The sequence below is a fragment of the Thunnus albacares genome, chromosome 13, assembly GCF_914725855.1.
Source record: "Thunnus albacares chromosome 13, fThuAlb1.1, whole genome shotgun sequence".
Classification (NCBI taxonomy): domain Eukaryota; kingdom Metazoa; phylum Chordata; class Actinopteri; order Scombriformes; family Scombridae; genus Thunnus; species Thunnus albacares.
The window spans coordinates 2,471,785-2,495,250 of NC_058118.1; the positions used below are offsets into that span (position 1 = coordinate 2,471,785).

Here is a 23,466-nt window from a genome sequence, read left to right on the forward strand (position 1 = left end):
AAACTCAGCTCTCAGGTACCAAGCTTTTTAATGAACTGTCACGACATTGCTGACTAATGTGGCTTTTTGTTTGGGACTTGGAGGGAGTGATTTTAGAGCTTTTTAAACTGTGTGCTTTTGTTTGTTGCACTTGCTTGATTGATCTGAAATTTGGACATGTTCGTCTGCCAAATGAGCAGTTTCAGAGATGTTGGTCGCTGCAGGCAATCCAGGGTTTAGTCAGGTTTAATCCATCCCTCACACAATCAAACACGAGTTACTATTACCAAACAAAACATGCTTCAACAAAACAACCCCACCACTATCCATCTGCTGCCGTTCTGTGATTCTACTAGTGGAAGATGGCAGCCCTACACACATATTTAGCAGGAAAAAAGCCATCAGCAGTTGTTATGTGCAGCAGGGACCAGGAGAGGCGGCACAGAAAGCTGCTGGGGCCGGTAGAAAATGGAGCTGCTGTCTGCTGCAGGGACGGCTAGTGGCAGCTGGCTTCATCTCTTGCTGCATTCACTTACACTCGGACATCAGTTTCACATTTTTCAAATTTTCCGACCAGCCACAAGTTTTCATATATATATTTTTGTATTAGATTGTCCAAAACCAGGGTGGCAGCTGGGTTGCAAGGCATTTTTTAGGGGTGGCAGCTGCCACCCCATGCCACCCCATGCCACCCCTGTTGAAAGTCTCACACAGATGCTAAAAGGTGCCTTGTGCGTTGTTATCAGATGCTGAAGGGCGTATCAAAGCACTGGTATGTGTTGCTCTAGGAATGAGAACGGGCTGGGCATATGGCACACAAAAAATGACGAAGGAATCTCCCTATATGCAGAGATATGCGTCTGTATGGAATAATCCTGAGATTTGTGTGGGAAAGAAGTCTATTTATTAGGAAAAATGGGTAAGAGAGGGAGTGCATACTTTGGGAGATCTTGATGAATTATATCTTTTATTTGATGAGATGTGTGCTCAGTATAATTTGAATTGTAAGGATGTTTGGTGATACATGTAAACATATACACATCTAAAGCTGTGTAACCAAAGTGTAAAGCATTGAGATGCACAAAGGAACAAATGCGACTGAGGAGCTTTTTCCAGACCCTAACATCAAGCAAACAGCTTCAGTATGTTGTAAAATGTGATGCAAAGTGAATAGTGTTATTTGTGACAGCTTGAGAATTGTATGGCAAAATGACTTGAAATGTGAAAGAGATAAGGAGACACGATCACATATTGTATTAAATAATGGGAGGAATGTAACATAAGCTAGGGGAAGAGGTATCCTATTTAAAGTTTTGCACAGAGTTTGCTACACACAGATGGGACTGAGCCAGGAGAAGATGTGCTGGAGGTGTAGAGGGGAACAAGGCTCCCTTCTTCATGCACTGTGGGACCTTCCTGTCATACAGCCATTGTGGGGCAGGGCCCTTCAGTGTATAGAGGATAGTCAGGAATACAATATCAAGGACTCTAAGACTACGCCTGTTATGTGACAGATCACAAGCAGAAGGGTTGAACAATTTAATTAGAATTAGAATTTAAAATTGTATGCATGGGAATTGTTTCAATGCTGAGATTAGCCCTCAAATGATTCAGAGCAGCTTGATTCTCTAATAAAGATTACATCCTATGAAATAATGCTGGTAAAAAGAGAGTAAAGATATTATCAATAGATGGGACAGTTTTATTGAACAATCTCATGATACACACATAATGAATTGGGTTTTGTTGCTTTTTGCATCTTAAATTTGTGTTTCCTTGTGTTACATTGGCTATTATGTGTATTTCTTACAATGTTCACTGTAAATATAGAGTATACAAACATAATGTATGTATGAGTGCATGTATAAGTGTATGTCTATGTCAGTATATGGGTATGCATATGATATATACATATACTTTCTGTTCTTTTCCTGTGCTATTTTTAGAGGGTAACACAAGTTCAGTATGTTATATCATCCACGCGTACAGTTATTATTATTATTGTTGTCAAGGTTATTAAGTATAATTATTAAATTATTGAATAATTAATCTTATTACTTATCTTAGTACTTATTCGTGTCACTTAAGCTTCGTATATATATTTTTTTCTTTTTAGAAAGTAGGATGTATAATGGAAATAGTGAGTAACTTGACAATAAAGATTGGTCAGTGCTATTCCATCTGGTAATTTACATGCAACACTGTAAATTAATTATTAAATACTGAAATATGGGTTTAATGAAAATATGGGTAATGGGATTAATGTTTTTTTCTTATTGACGTTGTTTTTTGTTTGTTTTTTTCTTTTTAAAAAGAGGTTTTTCTAATTCTTATTCAAAATCTTGTTAAAGAGATGCTTTATACCATTTAGGTACCAGCTAATTTCCTTCTGCTGTCCGTGGGCGGATCTACACAAACACTTAAAAATATAATTTTAGTTTTAATAGTTTATATAATAGAATCCTCATCAGTGTTTTACAGACCAAGCCTATGCTATTTAACCAGATCAACTAATTGGATTTTGTTGTCAACTGTTCTTTTTATTGGATTTGTCCAGCACTCAAAGGGAGTGTATTCCTTTTTTTTCTTCTTCTCTTCTCTTTTTTTCTGTAGTGTGCAGTAGCAGAAACACAAGCATGATTCATCTTTTCACATTCGCTCACATATAATACATCCTCTATAGCTTTAACTCACATACTGTATCCTTCACTTACACGGTTGCTTCTCCTATAGTACGAACAGAGATACAAAAGGACTTGTGGCCTGAGAGATTAGTAGCAGCCATGGTTTTCGTTTTTTCTTTGTATGCTCAAAAATATGCATGCTATTGACGGGTCAAATCTAAACCGTACTGTCACAACAGATTCTCTTCGCTGGCAAACCTCTTCAATAGAAATAAAGCTGCCTTATTGCAGTGCCGTAATACATAGAACCTAGAGGTACTGTATTTCTATGATTCTTTTTTCTGCTCACCCCTTTTATGTTTGTTTCCTTCAAAGAGGATGATGGATCAAAGGAGGCCTGGCACATTAAGAAATTCCTTATGCCGAAGGCTGATAATCAGTGGAAAATAACTATCTATATATTTACCTCACACAGCGGCACTAACAGAGGCACAGTGTAAGAGTCAAGCTGCAGTGCAGCAGCAGTCAGCTGCCCTCCTTCATTGTCTTCTCGGACATCTTTTAAATAGGGTTTCTTCTCAATATTTGTAACAACAGCTTTGTTACTTCTTTTTTAAAAATATTTCACTCTGAAAACCTTTCCTTCAGGACAACATTGGTAACAGCAACCACATCTCCATCTGCACTCCCACTCTCTCTTTGGTTATGTGTTCTTTTCTGTCTGTTTACAGCTCCTATCTGCCATTCCACTTCTAACCCCTCTCCTCCCCCCAATTCTCGGACTCATCAATTTAAATCCAACCTCACCACATCCCTTTGCTCCCTCTCCTTAAATGCCTATATCCCTCAAGCATCTGCTCTCCTGTCTTTTTCCCCCCCTCCTAAGTTGTTCCTCTTGCCCTGCACACAAATATATTTCTCTCTTCCCATTTTCTACCCCATTTTCTTTGCCCTTGAGTTTGAGGATGGCATTTCGGGGACACAGAAAGGGTACATTATCTGCTGCCGGCCTCTCCTGAGACTTCCTGGCTCTCTTTGCTTTCTTCTCCTGATTCTTCTCCTGTGTGGTCTCCCAGATGTCCTGCCATGTCACTTTGATGGCAGTGCAGGACACAGTACTATCTCAGCAACGACCCGGTCACAAACCCAGCAGTCCTCTTTAAAAAAGACGCAAAAATGAGAAAGGCAACTCACTAGTTGAACTTGAAGAAATACATTTGTACATGATTTATGTGTGAACACATGCCCATTAAAATGAAGGAATGCTATAATAAGGTGTTCTTTGGGTATTTTCTGGAGCTTGGGTAGTGCTGCATAGTTTGCACTGAAGTGTCCTGTGAACTCTTTGTTTCTACTGAGACAACATTTGTTCTCTCTTTAGTACACATAAAGAGGAACTTCATTCTATGGACACAGTGTGTGCTGTTTTCAGTGGCTTCACTTGCACACTTGGCTGACTGGTGGTGAAAATGATGGGATGAGTACAGGAAAGCAGCAGTAACACATGAAGAGGCTCAGTAGTGGACAGTCCAGCATCATAAGACTGATTAATTACTTGGTAATGCTATATTTTACAGGTCCCTTAATTTTATACTGATTTCCTTGAAGTTATTTGAGTAATTTGCAGGTATTTAACAGCTAATTTTTGGGACATTTGTTACAAATTATAAGAAAAAAAATGAAAAGTTGGTGAGTACCCACTCATTATAGGTTATCTGGTTTCATAAGTAGATGTTATTTTTCTAATTTTTTTTTTAATAAAGTAGACTTTTGACAACAGAAAATTTTCAGTGTGTAGTTTTGTGTGCTAAACCTAACATTAGCATATTACGTTTTTTAAATAATGTTCTAAAAGTAACTGCTGTGTAACTGTTAATCCTTATGACATTATTTTGAAAGGGATATGTCATTTGGTAGTATGTGAGAAATGTGCTCCTTATACAGGTTTTAAGAAACAACTTAATATGCTAATATGTAGTTTGACACACAAAACAACACACTGAAAACTAAGTATTTTCTGTCAGTTATTTACCAAGTAAGCGAACTTAACAAATGTTGTTTCTTATTGTTTTATGTTTATGCTTATTGTTTCTTTTGTTCTTCTTGTACAAAATTGCACCACGTTCTCTGTGAAATAACTGTTGAATACCTGCAAATTACTCAGAGAATTTCCAGGAAATTGGTATAAAATGAAAGGACCTGTAAAATAAAGCGTTACCATTTAGTTTATATATAAGGCAGGGTAATTTGCCTAAAAACCCTGGCACTGGCTGCAACATACATTTAAATGAATGATGGTGCAGGTGAGCTTATTTAAATGAGAGCAGGGAGTCCCTGGTGGCCCTGGTGGTGCGGTGGTGGTGAAGCGGAGGTGGAGGAGGATTGTGTGCACTGAAAGACAACAATAGGATGTTGATGGGGTGTATTTTTGACAAAGAGGTCATGAGATATTTTTCTTGAGTGGCCTCAGGAAAAAATGCAAATGAGATTGGTTAAATGATTTGGGTGTAACCATGGTGAGAGAATTCTATTGACTGGTTTGGGACTGCATGCAGGAGTGTACTGGGTTATTAACGGTTATGGAGATATAATAGCTTGGTGATGTAAAACAAGGCCACCTTGAAACACAGAGGATTTTCAGATAGTTTGGTTGAAAATAATTATTAATAATTAATAATTTCTCCAGGCTTCAAATGAACACTGGGGTCACCAGCTGATTAAAATAATCTTCAAGTGTCATGTAGATGAAGATAGTGTACAGTCATGTGTATTTAACCGATGATGAAACACTGAATAATAATAATTTAATTGTCATTTTTCACTATTTATGGCTATTATATTGTAAACTGTAAACACGAAGGTGAACTGAAAAAATCTGGTTGTGACATTATTGTTCCTGAGCTGTAGCTCACATTAGCTTCTTAAAATCCCATGTTTTCTTCTGTTGGCAGAATCAATCTTGGGTATGCTGTCTCATTAATATTATTACTACCTCCTGAGGTAATGCATCTGTGTATACTGTATATTTGTCAATAGTACTGTTCATATAACTCTTTTTTCAAAAATGGAAGTAAAACTTACAAGGTATGGTGGTTGGGTTTGGGTCCGATAGCATTGAAGCACTGAATCCAAATCTTTTCAAATCCCTAACTGAATCTATTCAGGTTAAGCTTTCAATTTGTGCAGCAAAAGTTATAAATGACTAAAACTCTAAGATTCAAAGATTCAAGATCTGTAGTCATCACTTGTTGGCTGAGAAGTCTGGTATTCATTAATGTTCACAACCTGTTGCTACAACCTCAAAATGCAGCATAAAATATGAAATGTTGATAAAAACATCTATCTGCACGATTTTTAATTGAGAGATTTCAACTGAAATTAAGATGACTTGATTAGTTTGATGATTTCAGAAGAGAAGACTCACCATGCACTCTGTTAGTATTGCTGGATTGCAAAAGCCCATCAATGGTGTTTCACACACTGGCTTAAAGAGAGTCATTTTGGCCTTTGGGCACATTACTCACAGAATAACTGTTAATCAGCTACAGCTGATATAATGTGCTGCAAATTATGTTTATCATGTCATCCAACAAAATTAACAGACAGTTACAGAAAAAAAATGAGAAGCTTAGAACCTGAATGTTTTGTAAATTGTGCTTTTCCAATAGAAATGCAGAAGAGATAGGGTTTTGTTAAGAGACTGGTCTGCCATGGAACCGTAGCCTGTATGTAAGGATTGATGTAGCGAAGTGTGACGTCACCCGTTGGTTTTCATTGGAGCTGGTTTGAAGCTTTTGGTTGGTGCCATCTTTTCTGTTTGAAGCCAGGAGCTTCCAAATAAGACGTGCAGGGTGTTGCCTCTCACGCTCTGGAAACGCACCTTGCTACCTCTTAACCAACTAATGCTAGCTTACTGGGAACACTGAGTGCTGCACACTTGTGCTAACGTTAGCTACTTTAGCTAAATTGTGCTAACATGGCAGGTATCATAATCAAGTAACATTAAACTTAGTGAAATATTGCAACAATAGTCTGACTCAGTGCAAGTCCCGGGGAGAACAACAGGTGAGCCAACTGTCAATCACAGCTGTCAATCAACGCCCACATGGCAGACATCAAAGCTACGATAAGTCTTCAAAACTTATTAACAAAATGACCACCAGCACATTAGAGGGCCTGACTTTAGAGATTGAGACTATAATAACTCTGAAAAACTTAATGACTTAGTATTTCTAGAGAAAAGTTGAGGCTTTTTGAATGGGAGTCAGTTGGAGCATCTAGTGGCCGTCGGTGTTATTACACTTAAATGTACTTTGTATTAGCTTCAACTTCAAGCCATTTGTGTGGAATTTAGTGAATTAGGGTATTTTGCCAACCTGGCATTGGATGTACCATGAACCATGTTACATATTCTCACCTGACAATCCTGACATGTATTCTATCTTAAACAATTTAGTTACTAGATGACAGGTTAAACAAACACTTCACTCATTAAATATGTAGCATTTGATATTTTACAGTGTAGCAGATCTGCACATTTTCCTCAAGGCTTCATATTATGTTTCAGAAAAGTGTAATAAATTATTCGGATGTTAGCAGAGATGCAGTGCTGCGCCTCAACTATAAAACACTGCAGGTATACTTAAGCAATATTACACTCAAGGGTGTGCTTTACCGTCAGTGTTGGCACAACAGTGATGCGGTCGGGAATGAGGCGCTTGCGCTGAGTTCCGTAAGCATCACTGAAATGCCAACAATAAAGGTAAAGCACACCCTTGAGTGTAATATTGCAATTATACAACATTTACCAACAAAATAAAAGATATAAACAAAATGTATTCATATTGTGAGGCAGTTTGCTCGAAAATTAAAAAAAACTTCTTGCTTGTTATCGCCGTTTTCATGGAAATACACGGGGTCTGACTAAAACCGGGAAAACAATCACTCATGTCAGTAGAATCCTATGTAATGAAACATATGTTTACTACTCCAGGAAGTAGGTCGAACCTTAGTAACGACCTAGCAACAGAGACGATTTCTAGTCCCTGCTGACTCAGCCAGCCAAGTTGATGCTAATGCTTCCTGGAGATCGCAGCATTTCCCAAACTGAATAAATACCTCACATATAAACACAAAACTGCTTTGCTAGCTCAATCTCATTGTAACTAAGATATTCACTGAAAAAAAAAAAAAAATTTTTTCAAATCAACCACCAGTCGTCTGCCTGTGGTTCTTAGCGTGACGTCATGGTCTGTAGTTCTAATGCATGGTGGAGTGATATTTTTAGTGATGAGGCTTTTTTTATTTGAGCACAGCTAGGTGTGCTGTCATGCTGATTTGAGCACATTCTAAATGTCTAGTTGACCAATCAGATTGCTTTGTCGGAACTACGTGTTGTATAATAAAATATAACAATTCTTTGAATATCAGCAATGACATGATTACCTATACAGGCATCCACACGTGCATGTATCAGACACAACCTCATTATTAATTGTAGGCATGTTTCTGGTGTCCTTTGTTACAGCCATTATTGTCATTTTATTTTCTTTTTATTTATGTTTTTAATTTTGGGACCATTAACTATAGAGAATCATTGATTTCATACATCAGTCTGGAGGACAACTGCTCACACTAATGTGAAGCTACCTGCCATAAAACTGATGCTTGATGTGAGTGCTTTGAGATTGTGCGTCAGCTGGCAGCCTTGTCTTGATTAACTCTCCTCAGAGGATTACAGTACTGGTATAACTGACACTACAGTCTCTATTGGTGGAATGTAGTATCCTCCTCAGAGAGAGAGCAAAGCAGAAAAAGAACAAGAGGCACAGAAATGGAACAGACTGGAACCTGCATACCTATAGTATATGAGTTCTCCTGATAGTCCTCATCAGGTGATCATTGTGTCAGTGAGGACTCCTCTCCATAACAACTGTCCCAGGTGCAATTCAGTAATGTACCCGAATCCAGTAAAGTGAATCCATGTGTAATTTATTACTGTCACCTTGCAACATCTTGGGAGGAGGCTTGAAGTCAATTATGTCTTTTGTTCTTTATGTTGAGTGCTGTATTAAGTGTCTCTGTCAAGCGTGTCAAATTGATACAAGAAAAAGTACCGGTGCTGGTATTTTCCCCCGTACATATTCTCATATCTCAAATGTAGTCCTGGTGTGCTCACAGGCTTGAGAGAAACACAAAAAAACAAAGCAGAATATGAAAGTTCTGACAGACAAGAGATAATGAGCTAAAGAAAGCACTGATCACAAGTATTCTAACATCCTCAGAAAAATGTCAGTAAGCTCGAGAACCGGTGTTTGTAAGTGCTAAAAGAAACAATAGATAAGTGTCAGAGAAAGACACAGAAGTGGGCACATGTCATGATATTTACATGAATTTTGCCTGTTATACCAGATCAGGTTGCTTCAAGAATTAACAGGATTTGTCTCCATTCCTGCTGCTGCTGAACTTTGATGTTTAATTTCTGTTTTGATGTTTATTATTGTTCTTTAGTTAATACTTCTTTTTTTCAAATACTGTATCTGAATAATTTTGACTGCAATGCAAAAGCAAACATAAATGTGAATACCTTGATGACTTATAATTTAAGCAAATCTGCAAAAGTTAGTATCTGCCACTGCAATTAACACCTCAGTGCACTAGTGTGAATATTACTTCCCCACAGTCAATGCAAGGGACAGAGTGCGGAAATGAGAGTTGAGGCCACAGCTGTTAACTCATCGCATTTACTCTGAATGACCATCTCCACTTTCTCCCACTTGTTGTATGTGTGATCTTTCACAGGGGACCTGGCATCAGATGATGAGTACCTGGAAATCCCATCTATCTCCAGACAGAGAGCAGGGACTTACGAATGCACAGCTGTCAACGATATCGACACAGATGTCCAGACCATAGACATCACCGTCAACTGTGAGTCCACTGCTTTGGCTGAAGAATTTAAACATTTAGTTTACTATTAAATAGTGCTGAAATGTTTAGCCAATTAATTAGGGGTGCAATGGATCACAAAACTTATGGTTCAGATAAGATTATTCCATCATTTATTGGATCAGCAAAGAAAAACCAACAACAACAAAATATATATATATAACTTTACTTTCCATTTATCCTGTAAAACACTTACAGCATGGAACTTTTGTCCATGGTCTTAAATGAAAGCAACATTCAAGATGTCCAATGTTTAAATAAGATCTTAAATATATAAAATATTCAATACTCAATTGTTAAATTAAAGTGCAAAATGAGGCCTGATACCTTCTTCCTTTAAACATAGTAGTCAATGAAACAACAGCCTGTGTCCACGTCATCAAAACTTGATGATAACTTGTGAACACAGGTCATGTCCTGCAGCTTAATTTGTTGAACAAGCCATTAAACAAACATTCACAGAGGAAAAGTGCACCGCTAACGTCAGTTAGCAGCTAGATAGTTAATTAGCTGCTCAGCTGCAGCACATTAAACATCATGTAAACATACCTGCAGGTGTCACTACGGACCCGTTAAATGCTGGTTTGGTCGTTGCTCTTCAAAATCCCTGTTAGCGACATGCGACATGTCCATGACTTGTACTTACAGCAGTTTGTTTACTTTGTCTCCAATGAGACATTGAATTTTGCAGTTAATCTGCGGTTCACATGCCTGCCGAACCATGGGGGGCGATCTGTACAGATCACGGATCAACTATGTTGCATTACACCTTTACAATTAATCAATCAATAAACTGACAGAAGAAATGCATCAACAATATCTATCAAGCAAAAGTGCCAAATATTTGCTGTATGCAGTGAGTTTTTGTGCTTTGCTTTGTTTTATATAAATAGAAACTTTTCTCATTATGATCTGACATTTCAGTGATTAATTTAAAAAATGGGGATTAATCAGTATTTAAAGTAATATTTACTTGCAGTCTTACTAATAAATAAAATATCCATAGTATCAATGGTACATTCATCAATGGACATTCAAATGTCTACCATAGAAAGGCTAACATACCCTCACTAAGCTGCTGATTTTTAGAATTGAAATATTGCAGCCTCAAAATGTGTTTCCATGTATTTCCTTGATTCAATTAGTTTTGATTTAGGTTAAACATTTTTTTAAGTGCAGTGAAATGAGATAGCTGTGAACAAAGATTTTACTATTTCAGTATACATAATATAATATTAACTGAGCATCATCTACTTTTGTAATTGTGTAATCTGCCTGTCAAGGAGGAGTACAGAATGAAATTACACTGAAAAATATATGTTTAGTATGAGCAATAGTTTAAGTTCTTTTAATGTAATATGACACCAAGTTTACTAATCTGAAACAATTTTGATATTCAATTTATCATTTAACTAATTTTTCAGTGCTGAACATTAGTTAACTAGCCTCTCAATTGTAATAATGTGGTGCTTTTCTATTCTGTCTTATTTGATAGTAAGATAGTAGATTATTATTATATCATTATTATATTATATTATTATTATTATTTGATAGTAGATGAGACTGCTGCTCAGACAAAACAAGACATTATGAATACGTCACACCGGGTTTTAGGAAATTGCGATGTGATGTCCAAGCAATGAATTAATCAAGAAAATATTCTGATGATAAAAATAATTATTAGTGGAGATATAGTACTAGTAAAAATGTTTATGGCTCAAAGGTCATTTTCCAAGTCCTGCAGAGCTCTGAGCAAAATGTTAGAATTTGGGAACCATGAAGAATGACTGAATAGTTGATTTACATTTAAAAGCTTTGTTCAGACAGCTAAAATCTATTTAATAAGATGCAGCTTTTTTGCTGCAGGCGAAGGAGAATATTGTATCAAATTAAAACCTGAGCAGTTAATTCCCTTTCACAGTATCCGGACACCATGCAGTTTCACCAGTGTAATAAATATTGTACATCATTTGAACTCATAATATCCGTTCACTTCTGGTCAATGTGTAGATCACAGCTATGCTTGAAAATCATGGACGAAGAGGAGAGAATGCAGTGACCTCTCTCCTTATATCCTTGACTTGTGCTGCCTTGTATTCCTGATCACAGTGCTCTTGTGTGTTGCTGCCTGCTTGTAGATGCTCCAACTGTGTCAGAGGGCAGAGATGTTGGTGTGACCCTGGGCCAAAGAGGAGTGCTGGAGTGTGAGGCTGATGCAGTGCCTGAGGCAGACTTTGAGTGGTATAAAGATGACAGAAGGTAATGGGTTTTACATTTGCACTTTAAGTAGGCAAATGGAAGAAGTGTGTGTGTGTGTGTGTGTGTGTGTGTGTGTGTGTGTGTGTGTGTGTGTGTGTGTGGGTGTGGGTGTGGGTGTTTACTGCCATCAGTTCTCATAATTATCGATCAGTTGACAGTCATACAAGCAATATGATTTGTTAATCTATACAAACCGCAAATTATTCCTAATAAATCATTAATTAATTATTATGGTTGCTCAAGCCTTATAGGAAATTTTGCAAGTGGCTTTGAAAAAAAAAACAACACATAATTGACATGAACCATGTATATATATTTTTTTCCCATCTAGGATCTTCAATGGCTTTGATGGCATGGAGATTGTGAATACTGGATCACTGTCCAAACTGACATTTTTTAATGTGTCTGACGGAGATTACGGCAACTACACCTGTGTCGCCATCAACAAACTCGGGAGCTCAAACACAAGCTTCCTTCTGTATGGTGAGTACAGGAATCTGTTACATTTATAGTAACATAGGATGCAATAGTCTATCTGCTAGTTATATGTTTTAATAAAAGTAACAATCCGCAACTTTGGAAATGAGTTACCTTCCAATATGTTTTATGTGATTGAATCTTTATTCATTTACTGAAAACTTTTACATTTAAACATGCTAGTATGCCCTACTTCTGACTCCAAATCCTGTAAAAGTGGTACTTACACTTTTTTTGTATGAGACACACAATATTATTATAAACAGTATTTTTGTATTTCTTCAAACATGTCTGGAGGGGATCTTCGTGATTAGAATAGACTGGAAACAGGGGGTAACAGCTAGCCTGGCTCTGTCCAAAGGTAACAAAATCTTCAGACAGAGCCTGAGGCCTGTTTCCAGTCTTTATGCTAAGCTAAGCTAACCAGTTGCTGTAGCTTCATATTTACAGTACAGACATGAGTGACATCGAATTAATGGGGCACCATTTTGGAGCAAAATGGATATTTTGCTCCAAAATGGTGCCTCATTAATTCGAATGAAAGTTGCTCAAAAAAGACTTTCAGGTTCTCTCAGGCTTCCATGCTTTTGGCCTGTAGAGAATGAGCATTAGAGTCTGACTTCCTGCTGACTTCCTGCTGGCTCCCTGCACATATAAATGGTATAAAAATAGTTTACTGATACAGCTCTTTGAGATTTTTAAATTTTCATTGGAGCTAATGACTGAAATTCTGCTAATATAAACAGTGAATTTAAGTGTTTGTGAAGCTCAGAAAATGTATTCATTGATTTACAGTTGTTTCCTTTGCAGTGAGACCTGCAATGTATATACCGATGTAAATACCAAAGAAATGTCCACTTATCACCAAAGGTGTTCAATAATCAATAATCTTGCGGATTATCACTTTACCAGCACTGAGTGGTAGTCAGAATTCAAATACTGTATTGTTTCAGATTTGAACTGGACACCACTTATGTTTTGATGAATGGCTTTTGGCACTATGATTAGTTTGAACTCTCAGCTGTGTAACTGTGCAGCCACAATGCAAAAGTCCATTCAGCAGACAACTTTTCATGCCCTTCACAAGTGTTGTCAATGTTGCTGTTCTGTTTCCGATTTGTTGCTCTGTTCCATTTGTTCCTCTGGTGTAGTGGTAATCGAGCCCACTAGCTCAACGCTATTGCAAGGTTAGTACTCTACACAGGCATGCACTTCAACTGTCGTGGATGGAAAGTTTAACTGCATGCTGAGACATGACAAACATTGCCATTTTCACAAATTGTTATGTCATACATACAGAGTGTTTCTGCCGTATTTGACAAAAACCTCTTGGCACTTCAGGAAATTTCAATTTCTTTATGAATTGACATGTTTGAGCTGTTTTGTTGCAAGCAGCACCTGTGATGGAGAGGAATGGCAAAGCCAAGGGTCATCCAAATGTCATGTGAATCTTTGTGAAAATGGTCAATGCGTCCCGTTTTGCTAACCATGTTTCATCTTTCTCCTTTGCAAACTTAACCGCCTTTCTGTGTGACATGGCCTCATTTTGATTTTTGCATGCTCTCTTTCCAATGTAAGTATTCATCATCTCTCATATTCATCATTTGAGCTTGTGTGATTGTCTGTAGCTCTAGTTTTGTAGCATCCTACAAAATAGTGAAAGCAAACAGAACCCCACTGCAGGCTGGAATGTTTCTTCTGACTCTGCAAATAGTGATTGTAGATTGTAGATTTCTGTTGTAGATGATCCCTGTTAATGTTTTTAGATCTGGCTCTTATACAAGTGATAAACACCTCACCTATCTTGTCTTTTAATGTGTCCTTGTGACTGGTGGTTGCAGCATCTTGTAAGCAAACCCACTCCATTAACACAACAGAATTGGATTTGATTTTGACTATGAGTGAACGTCATTATTCTAATTAGCCATATGCAGGATTAGGGATAATCCACTGTGGCAGGGTAATTGGAGAGATGCCCCAAAGGAAACTATGGTGAACTCATAGAAATCCAAGGGAAATGAGTAGTCATTGTGTTACAGGCTTCAAAGTAAAAAGTTCAAATTTGTCCTCAATCCTCATACAATACGTCCATTTAGATGGAACTTGCCTCATCCCTTAAAAGACTATGATGAAAATATTATGCGTTTTAGTTGCATCATAAAACTGTATTTTATTTTAGTAGTCGTATCCTGGGGATTTCATACAGTGCTCCTGAAAACTGTGCAAACGCTTAGTAATTGAAGAATACCACAGGTGCATAACACAGTAAAAGATAAAGCTGACATTTGGATGTGAATTACTGAGACACTGGCTTGAATTAGAACTGGCTTAAGGGAAATAATTTGTGTCCCCTCTAGTGCATTTTAATGTACCAAGGTTATAGCTTGATGAATAAGAATCTGGTGAACCAGTTTTATTTAGAAAATGAAACTATAAAGATTGAGTTAACCACATAAGATACTCCGTGGCTCCTCATTAAGAACTTTCTTCTCACACTTAAAATGCTGAAAAATATACATCCAACTAGTGTGCTTTCACACTGTAGGTACTTTAAATATTTTATACTATGTGTATATTATTTTTGACATATTTTGACATTTAACAACCCTGGAAATCATCACAAAGCATCCTTTTGACACAATTCTGAAGGTTTTTCAGGCAGTTCTTAATACTAAGAATGCCCTTGTCAAAGACAGGTTGACCTTCTTTAAGCAATAGATGCTGAGCAACATTCACTTTTAATCCTTTTAAACCTTAGTGCAGCATTTGATGCTGCAGACCATGCCATTTTGACCATCACACTCAAAAACAGGTTCTATCTGCAACATTAAATATAGTTCACCTCCTGCCTCACTAATGGATGCTTTCACAGCATATATCATGGTGAATTTATGTGCTGTTTATTTATACAGTAGTTTACAAAAAAGTTTGCTTCTGGCCTCTGGTTTCCTGATTCCATCCGCCATTATCAATTAAATAATACAGTCCTTCATTTTTTACACATCCATATTCAGCAATGTCTGCATGAAAAAATGATTCACAATATGATGCTTGTCAATTACTGACTTTATCACAAATGTCTTTACTTTACCAAGACTAAATCTTTGTAGTGATTCAGACTGTTACAAAACCATAGCCATGATTCATTTCTGACTGAAGATATAAACTATATTACAGATAAAGGCATTTTGGCCACACAGAACTGCAAGCTAATATTAGGGATATAATGATTGCAAACACAGCAATACTCAGGATAGAACCTTGAGTTACTCCATATAGCCCTAATGTAGTCTCTATCTGGCATCTGCATTGGTTTAATTAAAAATCAACCAACTTCACCCTGAAAAAATCAAAATTTTCTATCACTACATCGTTGCTGTGCAAGGTAGCTGAATGTTCTCATCCCAACTCCTACTACTAATTTGTTTTATCACATCCATTTTTTGGGAAATATAGTTGCTTGATGGATTATGTTGTACGCAGGCAGTTGGGATTGGATGATGGGCCCATAAAGTTCAGGACTTTGACACCAGAGACTGGAGTCCAGCTCTGGATTGCTTAAGTTGACGCAGAAAAAGCACTTTGGTTGAGGTTAGGAAAAAAACGGTCCATCTGGGCAACAGTACATTTCCCTCAAAACGTGTGTGCTGTATCAAATGGATAGTATATACATTGAATTTCTAGGAGACAGGGTTGCTTCATCCACATTCAGTAACAGCTTTCATAGGTCATAGTACTAGATGCCATGAAGGTGGACAAAATGAGCTCTGTGGTGACAGACAGTTTGGCATCACAGCAGCAGAGCAGGAAGGAAAGGAAGGAAAGCTGCTTAGATATTTTGTCATATAATCCAATCCAATGTGACTAATAAATCTATGTAATCCAAAACCTCCTAATCTCCTATAATTCTAAACAGTGAAGTGTTATCACTGTTTTAACTGTAATCACTAATTATGTACACTGGTTTGCATGTAGAGAGAGTAGAGTGAAGTAGTCACCCTGTGTTTTCATAAAAAAAAAAAAACAAAAGCTTTGCACTGTACAAGTCAGTAATCACAAAGTCACACATTTAGGATCATGCTGGAAGGGTATTAAGCTACTGAATTGTTATCAGCAGATGGGAAGTTAATTTATTCCTGTAGTGCTAACAAAAAGGAAAGAGACATCTTCAGTGGGGGAAACTTACCCAGGTGTTTTGTTGTTTCTTCCTTTATTTTTCCTCCTGTCAGGACCGAGAGCAGTTCAGGACGGCAGCGGTGGCGCGATGGGAGTGCACTCACACAACTGTCTCCTCTTCATAGTGTTTCTGCCATTTCTGCTCAGATTTTGAAGAGGAATGGATTTGAACAAGAGTATCGTGTGTGTGTGTGTGTGTGTGTGTATGTGTGTATGTGTGTGTGTGTGCGCGTGCGTGTGTGTGTTTTTTTTTCAACTGGAAACATAAACTGATGCACAGCAAGTGCATGAAGTATCCTGCTATGTAATGATGTTGACCCACTTAATAAGTACGTAACAAAAGTTTCTGTTGGTTTTTTTTTTTTTTTTTTTTTTTAGATTTCAAGGATGTAACAAATGTTTCACATTTAATTGAATTTTGTCGGATAATTTTCTCTAAATTATATTATTCTGGATTGTCTCTTTTTATGTATGTTTCAGGAAAAATGATTTTTTAAATGTAGTGTCTATTATTCAAATGGGTTTGTCTTAATTTTTAACCACATTTCATATTCATGTCAACTCCAGGAAAAGGCAAATTTACAGCAAGTATGTGAGGTGAATGTTAAATACCTCAAAGTCAAACTGAGACAGTGAAGTGGAAGGAATTTAGGCTACCCTGAGGCTGAAAGCCTGGTATTATCATATTTTAATGTATAATAATTATCATTCAGTCTGGTTGTTGAAAGCAGAATTGTTTTTGACCTTCAAGTATTTTTGTTCTCAGCATTATAGTGATGTATACTTGCAGTTGTGTTATGCTAATCTTTTAATTTTATTTTTTCAACTCTGTTCAGTTTTAAATATTTTTAGAAGGGAAAATATGAAGTTGTAATTATTTAGGACAAATATCCTCATTTTATGTCTTTGTTGTGTTTTGTTTTGTTTTTTTTTCCTTTACCAACACACTTGTACACAAAAATGGTGTCAAGAATAATTATGCTATAATGAAGTAGTTTGAACTGGAGAGAGAGTTTCCTCCACTTGTGTGGAGTCAACATCTTACTTAAGTAATGCAAATTTATTAATGCTGTTGCTACTTGTTTGAATCATGCCATTTATACACAACACTTATTTGAGAAAATGTCCCTGTTCATGTTCCAAACCAGCACCGGAAGGGTTAGAGACCACTCATGTTAACAGAAAATAAACACTTTTTGCATGTATTTAGATACCAATAACCCAAAGAGTCACAAACAGCATACAAAGAGAGTAAACATGTTGTGTTTTAACATAGGTAGGGATAAACTGGGAGAAAAAAAAACAACCTAAAATCATACTGTAGATACCTTTAAACCAAAATGTACACGTGTATGTGGGTCCTGACAGTGAAATGCTGATGTAAACATGACATTTTCAGCTCTGATGGAAAGAAAAGAATTGCAGGATTATTGTGCAGTATGAAAGCCAATTCCAAAAATCAAAATTGAACAGAGGTCTGAGCAAAAAGGCCTCAACTGCTGTTATCACACGACATATACTGTAGCTTGCATTATCACAAACGACAGGACATATGAGAAAACAAGATACTCATATCTCTGTGTGCTACGCTGGAGAAAGATCAGTGCAGACGGTACCACTGGCGTTTTGAGCAGCAGCAGCAGCAGCGTTCCCTGATTTTGTTGTGAGCGTGAGGGTTTTATGCAACAATCAGAAACCTCTTAGAACTCGGCAGCAAGAATTAAAGCCGGTCATTTATCTTTTTCATGTGTCTTTTGTTGGTGAGCAATTCACACCAACTGCCAGACCGCACTCAGGTTCCCCTCCAGTAGTGGAAAAGAGCTGAGTGACAATGACTAAAAGTAAGATTTGGTGTTTGGCTACTGGTTTTCTGATGCAGAAAGAATTTTATTGGAGGACATCGTGCATTTCTTGCGAAATGCATCAGTTTGTGTCTGTGGACGTACCTCAAACACAACCATATATATTGACTGTTGGTCTCTATGAGAGCTGCACTTGACATCAGTGGCTTGTGTGCAGCACAAAAGCATTTGTAAGATTCCATTAACAAGACATCAAACAGGAACAGAGAATTAAAACAAATTAATGCGTGTGTATGTTTTAGTGGTGGGGCAACGATGCACGTCTTGTGATTTCACTGCTCCGATTGAGTGTGTTTCACATATGATTATTTGTATATTAATGACAGCTCAGACAGAAAAGGAGAAGACTGAGACTGAACGAATGATCTCTGCTCTGTTCTCACCCACCTTTTCCTCTCCTAAAAGAAATTTCAGCTCTGTTTCCAGGCTTGCCTCGGCTCTGGTGAGGTCCTAGTCCATCATCCGTGCGCACCTCAATTTTTCTTTTGAACTCAGCCCCTTTGTGGCTCTTGGGGATAACAAGGTTTGTGCTCCTTGATGTGAAGAAAAAGAGCTAATATCCAAATTAAAAAGGCATGAAACAGATAGGCCATTATTGAAATTGATCAGGGTAATCATCAGCTGAATCTGACAGGCCAATCAAGGTTTGTTTTCACACAAGACAAAAGAGAGAGAGACAGACACTGAAGACTATTATTCATCTCCAGCACAGTGATGTTTGGAAATGACACGATAATTATTCCATCCTGGCTTGAAGGATGGCTCTACTGATCTCACGTCTACTTTGCGCAGTCATTTTGCTACAAGATTAACCACATTTAAGATGAACTGAAGTCAGATCGCCTCCCAAGGAGGTCTGTACTGGGATCGCTTCAGAAGGGTTTGCGTGAAGTGGTTGCTGTCAATTTGCACAAACAATCACAGCCTAATCGCTTTGAGTTCACTTGAAAGGTTGAGATGGAGCTGGATGTGAAAACACCTCGCTTAACAGTTTGCCTGGAGATACTAATTAACAAAAACACACACACTATCTCTTTTTCTCACACGCAAACACACACACCTGCCACATAGAGGGAAGAAGTTGAGTGTATATTTACATGCCTACGTTTCTTTTGTAGAACAGCCAAGCACACATTGTAAAAACTGCGTCCTTTATTTTATTTTATTTTATTTTTTTACTACCTCTGAGCAATTTGCCCAATTATTTAATGGCACAGCATTATTACCACCTTAAAGTAATATTTGATCTGATCATGAATGTGCAACCGAGGCTCATTCACAGAAAGCCTTGCTGTACCACACTGCTGCATTGTCATTATTTTTTTCTCCAGGAATATCACAGATTTTTTTACCGACAGCATAGACACCAGGGTTATTGCAGTTTATTGCTTAATAATTGTAATATTGTTTGTTTTGATGTCATATCAAATGCAATACAGTATAATTTCTCAAGCCAAGCACACTATTACTGAGTACAAACCCATGTTAGCACGTACCTTTACAGCAGATCTGCACCAATGAGCAGAACTGCTGTCAAAATATAACATCTCTTGATGAAATGAAAACATGCTGGTTGTATAGCTGACAACCTAATAATCCACCTAATAATAGAAATGCCATATGGTCACTATGGCAGCGATTCAGAGTTCAGCCTGCACTGAGCATCTCAGACTTCAACTGTGCACATTAATATTCCGACTTTACATGAATCATTAAGAGGAACCCCGCTAATTGTCAAACAATTGCACTGTTTAATAACTCTGATGAGATCTGTGGTCATCAACATAATGTCGATAAAAACTGTGAAGCACCGAGTTGAAGACGCAGCATTGAGAGAAAGAGCAATCCAATCTGAGATCTGAAGAGTTATTCTGCTGTTTCAGTGAGGGTGGAAAACAGTCAGCGGCTGTCAGATCACTGCTGGAAATCCCACTAGATCACATTTCTTAAAGTTTCGGCCTTGGTCTGAGCCATGTGCGGCTTAAAGAAAAGAATCATTTTCATTTCCGTGTTTTCAAATCCCTGTTGTTTCAAACATGTGAAAAGAGAAGGCATGTGAAGAAAACCTGTACAGACTTCTTCTTTAAAGGCTTAATTTGGATTGTTTTCTGACCTGAGGCCTTTTGTATTACTCAGCACCAGTGTTATCGATGCATTATGAGCACTGGTAGCCTCAAGGTTAAACAAGCTGGCTTGCAGAGCAGTTAAATAAACACAATCACATTACATTTAGTATGATAGTGTGATGTTTTGTGTTGCACAGCACAGCTATTTGCCATGTTATGGCTCATTTAATTGAGAAAACTCTAATAAGTTCTCAGTTGGGCCTCATATTGTCCTGTTGTTAACTGGACCCATATCCTCCATTGTAAAAGAGGATGTAAGTCTCACACAGTGTGATGATTACAGCTTTTTGCTAAATACAGTAACAGCCTGTTTATGCAAGCAGTCTCATCAGGAGTTAAATAAAGTTAAAAAGTGAACATTGATTGTTTCTCCCCATGCTGTATATACTCCCCACAGCTGCATATAACATGCATCACCGTCAGGCAAACTGAACACAGCAGGTGATGACATACTATTTCAATGGGAAATAAGCCACTTCAGTAATTGAAAGTAATTCATCATCTCTCAGAGGAGCAGTAGGCCATTGTACTGCAGTTATTTTCTGCATGGCATTAACGAAGTCAGCCTCTGCGCTGTCATATTAGTGCAAATGCAAATGTTCCAAACTCCCACCAAGCATGACTTTTAAAAAGGATGTGCAAGACACACTGTAAGTCCCATTCAAGCCAAACTTATAATGATAAAACCTAGCAACCCAGGGAGAGGATCTTGGAAATACACTAGTAAAATATTTCTCATCCACCCCCAAAGTTCAGCTTGGAAACTGCACCGAGCAGGCCTGAATACAACTTTTCCTGGTTCTGTCTGACTTCAGTCAGCCAATTCTGAATCACAGCCCATGAAGGCTTATATTTTGGCAGTAGCGCTGCATATTTATGTTGATATGACCAATTCCATTGTCTGTTTGAAGACTGCAAAGTGATTGCAGGACTCATTCTATCTCTCAGCCCGAGCAAACACACAGCACATGTTGGAACATGGGCTGAGTTGGAAAAAAAAATAAAAAGAAGCTATGGGTATGTTTCTTTTCTTTGTCTCCATATGTGCAAGGCAAGAGAACAGTCTTTAAAGAAGATTTAAGACAAATGACTGAGCTTGTATTGCACCTACCAGGTAGTTCTATTCATTTTAGGTGTTTTGTGACATTTGTGTGATTTGCATTGGAGTCTGGAAGAGATCATTTTTTGAATGTGAGCTTTGGTTAGACATGAAATATCAAACCTTTGTCTCGGCTGCCAGGAGATTATCATAGCAGACGCATGAAGTAGTCTCATGATCTACTGCGATTTATTTTGGATGATTCACATAAAATTCTGCCCTTTGCCTGGCTACAAGTTCACAGGGCTCTCTTCAGATTGGAAATGTTCCCAAGTGGAGGGGAACATCATGCTATTTTACTCCCTGCATTGTAAAGGATTGTTGGTTCATATGTATTTTCTTGATGAAAAGTGTGTGCTCATATTTAAGACTGACAATAATAAAATGTTGTATCTTAAAACTCTGTGTTTTGAATATATATTTGATGTTGTTTTCTTTCAGAAATGATTCAGATGATTAGGTTGAATATCTATAATATTTTGAAGACAAATCAAATTGTTTGCCATACTGTACTGCCAATAGACTCTTCCAAGGTGCACAAACAGCAGAGTTTCCTCCAGTGGCATCTATCCAGAAACAAGACAAACCTATTGATTTTTGTATCCCTCAGAAGTCCTGACCTTGGACTGAGCTCATTGTGGTCTGTCCGCTACATTACCAACAACTGCTAACTGCAGTTCTCTAAATGACACGAGTGTGTCTTCGAGTCTGAACACAGTGTATTTTAAGGGTTCTGCTACATCAATTATGTACAACCACAGCAGGAAGTCTGCCGTAACACTCTGAATCTGTTTCTCTCCTGCACCATGAATGTTAATTGCACACTGTAGCTGCATGCAAAAGTAATTTCCTATTCTCATTCATTTGCTGTATGGATGATACATGCCACAAGAAGGTGGTGTTTTCCGCTGTGGATTGTCACTGGCAGTGACGCTTGTGACCTGGAGCAATGCTTTCCTGTGCGATAAATAATGTAAAGCATGTCCATGATATGTATTTTAGCTTTTGTGCTTTTCATTGAATTTTTTTAAATGGTGACAGAAATGATACCCCACTGTTCTACTTCAGCCTCAACAAATATTTAATTCATGCAAACATCTGCTCTCTGCAGCTGAGAGTTGCACCATGCACCAGAGACTGAATACAGAGACGCTGTTAGACAGATAAAAGATTTTCTTTGCTTTATTTTAAAGGCTAGTGTCCCTAAAATCAAAGTTACACAGAAATGCACAATTTCAGGCTACATGATGAACTGCATTGTTGAGGCTGTATTGTTCTATTACACTTTGTTTCACTTAAGATCAATTAAACTGATGAAGCATTGAACAGAGACACTTGAGCGTAAAAACACTCAAAACTGCAGAGCCATCTGCTTAGAAATAGGGCTGGTGATGCAGCAAGACAGAATGTATTCACACCAAGAGTGTTTGGATCTGGATTATCTGGATGCTGAAACCTTAGTGTCATATCACACCAGAAAGCACAGAGAAGTTTAGTCATACCTCACTGTTAAATAGGTGTTGCTGCAAGCTTGATGACTGCTTGCAGTGCGTGAAGGAGCTACTGTTGGTTAGACACAGTCAGGGTTACATAAATTGGATGGTGCAACACAGCTAATGTGATAGCTTCCTCCATTTTGTACTCTCTGCTCTGTCAAAGGTCAAACTGTCAGTGGGATTTGCAATTGGTCATCAGCTCAAAATTCATGTGTTGAAGTTCACCAAAATCGAGCTGAAAGCACTGTCAACATTTGCTTAGTTCTGCAAGCTTATCCACTAAATACCACTGAAATACATTGTTTGCAGTCCAAAATCTGTTGCAGCCAAGGCTTGACTCCATTTGTTCCCATCAGGTGAGAATGAGTGAACAAGAATGTCACCAGATAAGTGCACTAAGACACCTAAGACAGAGAGTTC

General features: G+C 37.7%; 1 protein-coding gene across 5 annotated transcripts in view; it reads left to right on the forward strand.

Annotated features, from left to right (window-relative positions):
* The window catches only part of ntm (neurotrimin), a 452,008-nt gene extending 430,058 nt beyond the window's left edge, over positions 1-21,950 (forward strand). For 3 of the 5 annotated variants that reach the window (XM_044370237.1, XM_044370240.1, XM_044370236.1), the window contains 5 exons: positions 9,405-9,533; positions 11,690-11,810; positions 12,142-12,293; positions 13,439-13,474; positions 16,517-21,950. In XM_044370237.1, the coding sequence (XP_044226172.1) occupies positions 9,405-9,533; positions 11,690-11,810; positions 12,142-12,293; positions 13,439-13,474; positions 16,517-16,617 (539 nt within the window). In that variant the 3' untranslated portion in view covers positions 16,618-21,950. The remainder of the gene's footprint in view (positions 1-9,404; positions 9,534-11,689; positions 11,811-12,141; positions 12,294-13,438; positions 13,475-16,516) is intronic. The other 2 variants (XM_044370239.1, XM_044370238.1) reach the window with 2 other exon arrangements.
* The last annotated feature ends 1,516 nt before the right edge of the window (positions 21,951-23,466 follow it).